The sequence below is a fragment of the Sinohyriopsis cumingii genome, chromosome 12 (genome assembly GCF_028554795.1).
Source record: "Sinohyriopsis cumingii isolate HCF-2022 chromosome 12, ASM2855479v2, whole genome shotgun sequence".
NCBI classification, from domain to species: domain Eukaryota; kingdom Metazoa; phylum Mollusca; class Bivalvia; order Unionida; family Unionidae; genus Sinohyriopsis; species Sinohyriopsis cumingii.
The window spans coordinates 109470118-109483298 of NC_142972.1; the positions used below are offsets into that span (position 1 = coordinate 109470118).

General features: G+C 32.6%; 1 protein-coding gene across 1 annotated transcript in view; it reads left to right on the forward strand.

The window, feature by feature from the left end:
* LOC149787237 (uncharacterized) overlaps positions 1-11746 on the forward strand; it is a 34082-nt gene extending 22336 nt beyond the window's left edge. Inside the window, exons 2-4 of the mRNA XM_089978359.1 lie at positions 4486-4677; positions 7011-7082; positions 7422-11746. Coding sequence (XP_089834485.1) covers positions 4486-4677; positions 7011-7082; positions 7422-7493 — 336 coding nt within the window. The 3' untranslated portion in view covers positions 7494-11746. The remainder of the gene's footprint in view (positions 1-4485; positions 4678-7010; positions 7083-7421) is intronic.
* Positions 11747-13181: the final 1435 nt, after the last annotated feature.

Genomic DNA, 13181 nt, shown 5'->3' on the forward strand with positions numbered 1-13181 from the left:
TTCTTTTCTTAATTTCTGTTCTTCTTTATATTCTTCAACTTTCTCCATAAAATTTTTAAATCCGTCATCTTTCAAATATATTTCCTCCCCTAAACTACCAAAATAAATTACCGCAGGCCAGATTTCTGGATTAGCATCAACAATTTTATGCGCGCTTTCTCGCAGGTATAAAAGTTTATTTCGTGAGTTATAATTTGCAGCAACGTGCAATCTTGTCTCTCTATCATCGAGTTTGTTGATAGTTTGGGGTCTCAAAAGCAAATCCGCAGGTACATCTACAAAATCAGATGGTATTTTTGAAGGAAATACGATTTCTTCAGCTAATTCTTGAACTTCCTTGCTTTCTGCGGGTTTGATTTCTTCAAGCGAAGATGGGAACAAACGCGACTCTGGAAATTCTTGTGGTTTGTAATTGACTATCGAATCAATAAAATTGATATATTCAGGATCATTTTTGTTGACCTTTTTGACATCTTTGTGTATATAGTATATCCATTTTATCCACTGTACGCGAGACACATTCTCAGCTTGATGAGGTTTCATTAATTTTTTCCGTCTATCTTTATCATAATTTTCCACAGCAAATTTTATAACTTCATCCGGCTTCATTTCCCTTATTCTTGTGATAACCTCATCGGTAAATTTATCAGTACTTGAGAATTTTATTCTTCCTTCTTCGGGGTGCTCTTGTTCCTGCTGCAATTGTTCTTGTGCTTTTTTTTGTAACTCTAGTATTTGTTCTTGCGCTTGTACTAGATCCTGATGCGCTTGTGTTTGTTCTTGATGAATTTGATCAAGTTGACCAGGAACAACTCGAGTGTGTTGCTCGATATCTCTTGTCATAGGAATAAGCCCGAGCTCTCTAAGTTTCTTATCTTCTTTTTTACTACCATATGCGACTTGTTCGATCACTCCGGTGACTGGACTCAACCACTTTGACGATACTTCACCAATATGATGTTGCTCATCATCGTACTCACGAACTTTTTTCTTAAATAATCGTTTTGTCGGAATAAGCTTCTTTACTGCAGCTAATTCTTCTCGCACTAATCTAGCAGAATGAGGTTCTCCAACTGTGCTAGTTTTTTTACTCATCTTATTTTCAACGATATTGTTTTATTGTAAAATAAAATTAGCATCCGCAGCCCAAATTTGCAATCACAAACAAATTTTACAATACCCCCCCCCCCAAAAAATGCTGTTTTTTTTTATGCCTGAAAATGCACTTTGGGTTGAAATTTTGCGGATTAATTTGCGTAGGAGGCGTTATTTCTGCTTTCTGAGGCTTCTACGGAGAAAGTTTGTTTGGGAGGCTTATTTTAGTCTGTGCCAGGGGGTCTGTAGAACTTCCCTGCTGCTGTAATTCCCTTATTTAGAGAAAATAGCTGAAAACTTACAATGATGAGGAGAGCACTGGAATTTGTTATTACAGTGTTAGGCAACGCTATTGCAGTCAATACTTCACTCTCAGTACAACAAAATGCTATTATGATGTGGTCAAGGAATATATCTTGAATGGTTATGAGCTGGTACCTGAGGTGCAAAAATAACACATGGACAAACCTTGTCGAGTTAGCATGTGAAAAAGAACGAATGTTTGATAGGTGTTGTTTAGCCAAGAATGTTGATCAAGATTACGATAACCTCAGACAGATCATATTAGTTGAAAAGTCCAAGAATTTGTCCATTGTGACGTTAAGACCTACCTTGATAAGCAAAGGTAGAAACTGTGGCAGACGCTGCTCGTACAGTTGACGATTATTCCATGACTCAAAAATTTCATTTGTCAATAAGTTTTCCTCTCAGCAGGATTTTAATAGGAAACTAACTCAATATCTTACAAGTACTTCCAATTCTCAATTTGGCACAACGTTTAGGAATCATACTTTTGATAAGACTGATCAGAAATCCTTATCTCTATTGACACTCAAGCATATTTTGGAATATTGGTACATTGTCACATTCAAGAAAATATAATTATTTCGGATTGCTCTATTTATTTGGACTTGTGATAACGCTTTTTAAGATTATTTGGATTTAATTCACCAAGCTGCAAGTTCCTCTTAAAATTTTATATTATAAATTAAATAAATTATGTTACATGTTGGTTTTGCTCCTTTCTCTTACTTAGTTTAAGACCACAATGTCATCTACAGCAGGTTATTTATGGAACTTCTGGCTTTCTGATTTTAAGTTATCTCTTATGATTTTCTATCACAATTACAACTGTGTATACTTAACGTTTATAATGCTCTAATCTAATAAATTCATGTTATCTGGATCACAAAACACTTAATTACTTATGGATAATGTTCTACCAATGAGTTTTAGTTGATTCAAATAATGCATTCTAAAATTTAATTTTAATTTTTGTGGATAAACTTATGCTTATTATCGCTTATCTTTGCCTAATTTTAATCAACACATTGTGTTTATAGACAAAAATGGTACAGTATTCATGGCCATAAACTGGTTGCATGTTTAGGTACATACATTAATGGCATTATTATGACATAAGAAATCTTAGTTATACAAAAATCTTCGGAATTCATAAAAAAAATCACTCATTTATTAAAAACTAATGCTAGACATAAACCTTTCTTAACCGTCATAAATTCTTTTCAAACGTCCATCACCTAAAATTAAATTTGAAAGGCCCCCTTTGTCTTCTGTGAGAATAAAATTAACTTAGTCACTTTGAATGTGCAGCTTGCCTTACTGAAGAGTGAAACAATATTATTTATCTAGAGTCAGCATAAATCATTAATGAACAGCCGGAATGAGTTTACAAACTCGATGACAGGTTACAGGAGTTCTGCTGAGAAGCCAGTAAGCAAAAAGGATTGTAAATTAGCAGAGTTTTACAGACTCTCATCAAAATGGCATTCAATATGAGCGATGTTAGTAACTTAGCTGTAAACATCAGGGAGGCTAACGCAAGCATTATGGTGCATGCTCGAGATGCTGTTAGAAATGAATATGAAAGAATCTTCGTACTCGCAGTCACAATCCAGATTTAACTCTGATTTCCGATCATTTATAATTGTTTGCTGACTCTGGAAATTGAGATATTGAACGGAAAAGTCAAGCAAAGAATGAAACAAACCCACTGTTTTCATTTTCTTTTTATCAAGAAGATTTTAAATCAAGTTATTTGGTTCAGACTGATAATGACATATTGACTACAACACGAAAGGAGGCGTAAGTATGGAAATTATTACTAAATAAATGTATATGGTATGGAAAGAAGCACAAATGTCGCATTTGTATATTTAAAATTTAACCCCTGTAATTGTCAAATACAAGATTGTTAAAAAATGCTTTCAGGAGTGGCAGCCTAATTGCTGTTAAATATACGATACATTGTTTTCAAAGTTTCAAGCGTATTTCGCTTTTATCACAATCAAACCGCAAACTTTAATACTCCTCTGTTCACACTCTATTTTGATTTTTAATGACACGTTCATTTCTTACTGGTGATGAAGTATACATTAATTACTACACGAGTGGACCGATCTGGTGGCCTAGGGGCTAGAGCGTCCGCCTCGGATGCGGGAGGTCGTGGGTTCAATCCCAGCCGAGTCATACCAAACACTTACAAAAATGGTACTAACAGCTATCTCACTTGGCGCTCAGCATTAAAAGGTTAGTGTTAGGACTGGTCAGTCTGGTGTCAGGATAATGTGACTGGGTGGGACATCATGCTACATGTCTGCGGCATGATGCCCCAGTGCTAGACATCACTATAAACTGCCACACTGCAGACATCATAGCGATATGACTGAAAAATTGTTAAAGCTACGTTAAAAATCGAAATCGTACACAATCTACACGAGTGGTTGATATTTTGTGCCCTCCTGTAAATGTAAATGTATATTAATAAGTCTGTACTAGAGAGTTTTCATTACTATTATTTGTATTCTTCTGCGAATAATACCATTTAAAGGTTGCAAAAATTCAGGTTTTACAATGTCGGCGAATTTCTAAACATAACTCAAAGCATGCGAACTTGGTAAAATAAAGAATACACATCAAATTTGCAAATTCCCGTAATTACACACACACACACACACACACACACACACACACACACACACATATATATATATATATATATATATATATATATATATATATATATATATATATATATATATATATATATATATATATATATATATTCACAGTATTTCCTCAATGGTTATTAATAATCTTAATACGTGATATAGATCCTTTTCTGCCAATTTGACTAATTTCTTTACAGTTTTCATCTAAGTAGGCAATTTATGAGTTGCATAATGCTATAGGTCTTATTTCGTGTCATAAAGATGTATGGTCTGGTCAATATATCGTTAGACAATTTAAAAGCAAACTCTCTGAGAGTCTTGAAAGGTTACAAGGTCCATTATCTCTATTTTACTAAAGCCAATAATATGCTGCAAATTTTCTTTCAAATGGCTTATACTATTTTTCACATTTGTTTAGTATCGATGTTGTGGGGTTAAAGATTATGCAGACTTGCACAGCGCAACAAACTGGAACAGGACCTCCACAAGTACTAATGATACAATGATGATTCCGCCCTCCTGTTGCAAAATGAAACATACAGACCAGGAAACACATCATCCAATAAGTGCAACGTGTACTGTTGATGGTTCTGGCTCAAATAAAGACAAAGTAAGCTTTGAGAGTAATATACACATGAAAAATACCCGCATGTACGGACAACTTATACATACCTGTTTTATTTAGTGCTCTCCGTTGATATGTTCAAACCAGTTTTATGAAGCATAGGAAAACAGAGTAATTAATGAGTATATTTAAACAAATGCCTCTAATTGTTTCTTGAACTATATGGAACTTTTAAAATGTGTGTGGTATGCATCAATTTGCAATCTGTCGGGGCAGATAAGGAATATAAGTCATGTTTCTTTGATCTAACAAGTGTTTATTGTCTAAGTGTACGAGAAGGAAACAAAATGACCTGTACATCTTCCCCAGTACCTTACCCCAAACAATGCGTCTGCTTAATATATTTATGAATTTTACATGACAAAATTTCTATTTCTATTTAAATGTACAGAAATGTTTGACATTTGTAAAAGTTCGATTAGGTGAATCTGGAATAGCAGCCGTCAGTGAGAGCACCCAAACAGTTCCAGTCTAGTCCTGCGATACAGAAATGAGGATGAAACATCTGTATCGAACGTCAGATTGAGGATATATAACGTTTTATTAACCATGAAATCTCATTTTCATCGACGCGAAGTGGGGGTTAATATTTAAAGTTTTATGGATGATGAAACTTTGTATTCACCTATTAGCTGTTTTATGACACGTGTAAGTTTAAAACCTTAGCGAGTAAGTTTTGTAATAATGCCTCTTCAAATGATTTCTGAAAAACAAAATCAACCCGTTGCATACATCAGTAACGTCGCAGTGGTAGAGTATGCGATTGTAAATCACATCGTAATATGTTATAAATGAACAACTTCTGTAAATAAATTATGAAAATATTGCACTTTTTTCTTTTACAACATATTTCCCCAAAGGCTTATGAGATACTGCCTTGTACAGAAAATGATAATAGAAAACTGTGATATTAGAGACAATATTGTCATCGTCGTTCTCTCTCTCTCTCTCTCTCTCTCTCTCTCTGCACATTTAATTTATTTTAACTGGGAAAAAATTGAGCAATCCTCACAAAGAGACCAGAGAATAAATTCCGCTTAAAATTATATTGTGCTGAAATTTGACCATAATGAATGTCATTTCGTGAATGTTTATGAAATAACTCATCAAAACAATCCTTTATTATTTCATTACAATGCTTCGGTGGTCTTGCCTCTATGTAGGTGTAGTAAAAGGGAATGAAAGGACGCCACAGACAGTATTTGAAGTTTATGTTTAATCCTTCCTGCGCCCACCCCATCTTTGATACTCTTACATAAATTGACAATTTGTTCAAGGAACAAGTCATTTTAACTCTGTAGAACAGATCGACCTGTTCGGTAAGGACGATTGTATAATGTCTCTCACTGAATGTGTGATGGGCATTGTGACCCTGTATAATGGATGTAGTGCAGTTGAGAGTGTTGGTACGTTTCACCATAAAATGTTTCAATGATGCAGGACAGCTCTCTTAAGCTGTAAATATAACACAAGAAAGACTGATATATTTTCTTAAGGTACAGATTATACATGGATAGGAAGTACTATATGTTGTTACCGCGTATGTCCCCCTCCCTGTAGCTGTAATCGATAAGGTAGACTCACCAAACTTATTGTTTTATTTTTTAAATAAACATTTTTAACGTCCGCTACAAAAAGCTGATAGTTGCATATTCTGGCGTTGTTTTTTTTTTTTTTTTTTTTTTTTTTTTTTTTTAAAGAGGATTGAAGATGATTCTTCGAAGCTTAAGGTACACAATTTAATAAAGGGGAAACAACTTTTGGGGGAAAATAATTCTTTATAATTTTGTCTTAGGTATAACAAAGCATTCACGAGGCTCTCAAAGACTTTATTAACCTCGCTCAGAAATGTACTTTTATAAATGTGTATCATTACCTCTCACAGAAGGTTATCCAGATAGCATAGACCGAAGCAAGTTAGTTCGCGAGATTACTTTTCAACATTTCAGCACAGCTTTGAATTCCTGCTAAAATATTACTAGTAATATTTACATGAAATCTAACCATTTAACTCACTTCAATGAAACAAACTGTGCGGAAGTACGGGAGGAAAATGTGAAAGATAAAACTCGTGGACCGCTATGATATACACAATATGAATATATTCTTCATGCAGAAACTTTACAGATTTCAAAAATAATAATATATTTCCCACAAACGTTATAACACTCCAAGATGTACCTCCACTGTATCACTGAATTATATACTTGCAATACTTCATCCGAATGTAGATATGCACTTTTTGTTATAGAATAGTCATGCGCATCATGTTCATGTGTATTTAGTGTTACAAAGGCTACATAATTGTCCATTTTCAGCCATGCTGGGACGATATTAAAGAGAAATACCAGGCAGTAATGCTACATTTTTGGTTTGCATGTCTACCCCAGGTAAGATAGCTGTTATTATATTTGAAAACTGTCGCTTCGGGTCAGATCTTTCCACCCACAAACGCACGAACTATTTCCAGTTCTGCATATCTCTTTTTGTTATTTTTGTTTATTTCCTCATTGTCCTCATATTTAAGTTTAATATGGTCTTAACCAAAAATAGAGTAGATTCAGTTTACCGTATATCTCAAAAGAACATACACGCATCGGATTTTTCCCCGCATCAGGGAAAGAATCAAACATTTTGGCAAAGTTATGAACTCTGTCTTCAATACGATTATAACATAAAGCATAAAATGCAATGCTTACCATTTATTAAGACTATTTTATTCCTTTCAGATCATTCTATTTGCGTTTTTGACATACAAATATTCGGGCTTTATTTATGATATCATCCGCATCTGCCAATAATTATCAACGTATGTAAATTATTATACAAGCCAAAGGACAAGTGTACTTCGATATGCTCTTTTATCCAACTGTTTGCTGATTACATCCATGAAAGAAGAACGCCTTTTAGGTGAAGCAATCAACGAAGGGATGATTAAAGAAGGTACACGACAGCGCTGTATTTTTGGAGGTGTATCGTAGATATGTGAAACATAGCAAACAAAGAACCTGCGTTGTTCTCACTCTGTAAAATTGAATGATGATTATTTTTCTTGAATTAATTCAAATAACAAATAGTATAATGTGTCCGCTCAGTAGTACATATGAAATCCAGTGTATTTGAAAAATGCAATAGGTGTAATCGTACAAAAGATGAGACTGTGCGTTTGTTGAGATACTTTTAGTAAACGATTTGAACCGATTGGAAAAATGTTGAAGTAGTCAGAGGTATACAAATAATATGAAACAGTGCGAAAGTGTACGAAACTTTAGTTGTAGCAGAGGCGGCAAAACACTATTAAACAGCCTACAGTGGTAGCAACAGTATGTAAAAGAAGGAATAATTTATACTGGGACTCTTTTATGCCATTGTCCACATATTTTGTTTTGAAATGTATCAAGCGAAAAAAGGGTCAACAATAAACTCCATGCATGCGTACAATAAGAGAATAAAAACATCACGATTACTGTAAAACCAAACGCATTCTGTTGAAGGAAGTGTTCCGCAAATATTTGTAATAGCATCATCTATGTAATCAAATGGCGCCCTGTTTAGCAATTAAGATATTGCGCTTTTTTTTTCTAAGTACACATCTGACTTTTAACATCCGTCTTTATTGACAGTGAGCACATTGTTTCTTTTAATTAGATTCTGTATACTTTCTTCATAAACAAAAACTTGGTTTATAATGCATACATTACCATGTGTGTATTTTTGTTATAAGACGTTTATGCCGAAGCACAATTGTTTCATAATCGTACGTGTGGTAGTGACCTAAGAATGGCAGAATGTTGTATACTGTTGCCATATGTCGTTACACTCTGATACGCAATTACGAAATTCTGAGGAAAATTACTGCAGCTTCTTGTATGTTTTTAACAAGTGGGCTACTTGATTTTAACTTTTTAATGCAAGAAGTATGATGAATGCATGTACGTTGCTAGATAGATCATTTGTAAAGTATTTTACTCATTTAATGCAATAGATTGTCCTGTCAGCAAAATTATGCATGTGTATTTTATTGACTGGATGTAATACATTAGTACTCTGATTTTTCTACATTTTTCCCGTCATTACATTTTCTTTGCTATTAGTTTGCCATAAAAGAAAGTTTTATAAAAAAAAATAATTAAAGTATGCATTGTGTAAACCAACCCATGTTCATTTCATTGGGAGTTTGCAAGCATTTCTAATTGTAATCGTATCATACATAGGTTGCCTGGAACTTCATTAAAAGTGTATCCAGCCCTACTTTAGGTGTTTCTCTTGGTAATAAAACTTTGCTGCAATGTGTTTTCAACCAATAATTCTACAAAGATGTCATGAACTTATTCTCGATATTAAATTACTCTAGAATTTACTTTTTAAATTGTATAATATATTACATTTGCTTTCTATGCATGTCTGAGTTTGTTTGTTCCCAGAGCAATGGTATCTATGCATGTATAATGCATATTATACGGATTCTGGTATTTACTGATCTGGTTTTAACATTTCTTGGAAATATATTTGTCGGGTTTCAAGTGTATCTTGCTTTGTTGGAAACTGACCTATATTTTTTGGATTTTTTAAAGAAACATAACGAGACGATGTCAAACATAAGTTTCAACCATATACTGAGTTCATATTAAACAGGAAAGAAAAAAAAAGAAATACTTCAGTTTTCAAAACCTTTCAATTGACAAATGTACCTGTGCATTTATTTTGTAAATGTACGTTTTATCGCATCTAAATATAATATTTGATGCTGCATGCAACATGTGTTTCTATTATAACCTGGGCATTACAGTTTAGAAATCAGTATAACAAGAACGCTACCTGTATGAGAATTTGTATGTTCTATGAAGTCGGTCCCTGTCGCTATTTTCCACAGTATATACATATACTAGTATTCTGGTATAGCAAATGTAATATATTATACAATTTAAAAAGTAAATTAAAGTAAGTTTAAAAAGTAAAAAGTAAACACTTAAAGTAGGGTTGGATACATTTGTATGTTTGTGTGAACACATATCTATCTGTATTTCCAAGTGCCACGCCAAATCAAATACTGACTTATTGGTAAATCAGATTTACCTGTAACATACAAACAGCTGCACGTACATACTGTCATACTTAATGCTTCAGATATTAAGTCCGCTATAAAAAAATAAGTTTGCTAATGTGTAGACCAGTTGCAAAAAAATTAGAAAAAATAGTCTTTGCTTAAATTATTTCACATAGTTTAAGATCCTTAAAATGGAGCATCCGTCCATTCGAAAATCACAGGACCTTAAACAGATAATCAGAAATCGTCTGACCCAAATGCTACAGTATGCAAATAATGTTAGTTACTACAATTACTTATATTTTGTTGTTATATTATTATTATAACTGACATTATCAGCGTACTACTAGTATTTTCAGCTATTGTGTAGATCTATATTGTGTTGTTGACTTTTGTTCATAATTGTAGATTCTAAGAGTCATTGGTAAAGAATATGTTACATAGCTAAACTTTGTCGATGATTGTAGATTATATCTTAAGATAATGATCATTTGTGAACAACATATTTACTTGGATTTGAGTTCATGACCTTGGGGGTTTCGTGCCTTGGACTGTCTATATGATTTTTATGAGATGGTTTGCTAAAATTTAAGTAAAATAATCTGATCTTGTTTGCGAATTTGATGAAACTTTCCATTGGATATGACATAGGTCAAGGGCATTTTGTTTTTTCAGATGACATTTTGTAAATAAATGACAGTTTGTAAACAAAGAAGACCAAATAGACAATTATTCATTTATATTTTAATATCAGTCTTTGCGAAATCACTTTTACTTATTTTCAGATATAATGTGAGAGGAATTGTTTATTTAAATTATACATTGGAATAACAAAGAGCTTATTTATATTTTGGACAAAAGCACTTTTTTGGGATTAGTGATTGTGATACATCAAGACTACTGGCACATCACCATATTCAAGGCTATCTGCATTCGATATTTACAACATCTTGATTTAGTGTTACTTGCAAATCGTTTGACATAGGGTATTCTAGATTTCATATAGTTAAAACAGTCTTTACAATTTGCCCTGCATTATAGCCTAGTGTATTTGCCTGGTTTCGGTAAATTACTACCTATCATAAACAGAAAGGCATGTAATTCAGTGGTTATAACCGACGTGAAAGACTGACAGTTTTTGAATGAAATGGTAAAAGGGACTTAAGTATTGAATGAATTCATTAGTCATTTACAGTTAAACACTTAAAAATATGTCTGGTAATATGTGCAACTTGTTTGTTAACAATGAATCTGATAGACAAGGTATTTCATTAACTTTAATAACGTTTGGATTTCACAGTTGGTATTTAATAATAAGAAACATTTGTAATATCAATGTCATTAAAAACAGAATTAATTTCTGTTAAAAAATTCAGCTATATAAAGATTTAAGAGTGCATCAAGAAGAAATTATAGGAGCACACTCAGTGTTTTTAAAGGATGTCAATCTTTAGGTACTACACGTTTTAAACAGCAATGTAAATTAACATAAAATATGTTGAGTGTTTCCCTTAGATATTTTGAATCACATATGTTACGTCGTTAAACTATTTATCATATCCATCCATCTTATTCGAAACTTCAGGATCGCTTTCCTGCATTTTGTAATTAGACGTCATTTTGTATTATTATTTGTTTTGTAGATCACGTGTCAAAATTAATTTTTTGCATTAAACTGTTTATTGAGTTGTGCTATTGAAAATAAAGAATTTAAATTGATTTGACCACTTGTCAGAAACAAAGCTAGATTAGTTGTTTTCATGCCTTGCATTGAAATGATGGATCCAATAAACAAATAAGTACTCCGACTCTGGACAGGGACAATTAGGTCCTCATCTGCAGAATATTTACTCCTAAGTCTTCTCTGTCAATGTCTAGAATCAAGAGGTAGAGGAAATTTTCCTTCTCACAGATATGCAAAATAATCAAAATAGACATCTGATAAATTGCCTGACAATCAACTTAAAATATAAGCCATCATCAAAGTTCCTAAGCTTTCCATTGGATTTTTAGTAATTAGTGTATATATATATATATATATATATATATATATATATATATATATATATATATATATATATATATATATAGTGTTTCATTAATAATAGTGTTTCACGAAATAGTTTTACTATTTTACAGGATTGTTGTTCGTTGGATTAACAATGCATAGATAAAATGTTATGTGCTTTCAGAAGAATTTAAATTTTAAATAGTTGTACTGGAATGAAGGATCGATTTGAATAAGAATTAAACTTAATTTTCATATACAGTTATTTTGTATTAGTTTTTCTTTCAGTTTCAGTATTACTATTACTTGAATACCTTATGCTTTTTCTTTATTTTCTCTCTATCCTTAATTACCTCACGTATCGATTTCAGGCAGCGAGTGTAAAATTACGGCTATCGGATACCTTATCGAACATGTGCATTGAAATAATATAAAATGATTTACAGTTCTTGTTTCAAATGGTTAAAAAAAAAAACAAAAAAAAACCACATGCATAAGCTAATATTTAATTACAAGATTACAGTATTGACCTTGATTTATCAAATACTAGTATCTGTGTTAATCCCTAGGAATGAAACACTGTAAAAAAAAAAAAAAAAAAACTGGGAAGGGGTCATCATCCTACGTGGTTCATTTTTCGCTTGGGATTTAAGTTCGTGGTTCGGGGCAACAATGAAAAGCACGAAAATTGGTACCCCACTAAAACTGATGTTACTACAGCATATAGTCGTTGTTAAATAATAATATGGGGCTAAATAAAATGTTGCCAAATTAGTTACTGGTAGAATGTGCTTGTAATTTCATTATCGTACTGGGTGCTTACTGAATCGTATTCATATACTTCGTACTTCTTCGAAGCGCGTTGAAAATGTCATCCACAGAATGTCGCTGTCTATAGTGATACAATCTGCATGATATTGACTTGAAAGGATAATTTTTGAAGTGCCTCTCTTCTTTTAGAAAGAAGGCAAGTTATCACAAAAATATTTACTTTGAAAACTATTTTGAATCGTCTAATTGATGTCTTTTTTAAAAAACTTCTAGTGTAATTTGTGTATTTGGCTCAGATGAAATCATACAAGACAAATTATACACAACACTTGTGTTAAATTGAAACATGCATAAAATGTCTCTCAGTTTTGTTCTCATGTTGGAATGCTTATAATATATTTCCAATAACTACCATGCAATATGCAATATTTATATTAAAAACGAACGATACGGGTTTAATGAGAATCAATTTACTACTAATTTTGTTAAATTATTAATTTTTAGTAGGAATGAGACTTAGTTGTTTATCAATGTTGAATATATTTTATGAGTAACTTAGGTCTCATGAATAGAACGCAGGCTATTTTTCAAAGTCTGCTTTCCAGGTAAGCTTTTTTACTGCACGAAGGCACAGGACAAATCAAGGTGGCATATCTCCATTGC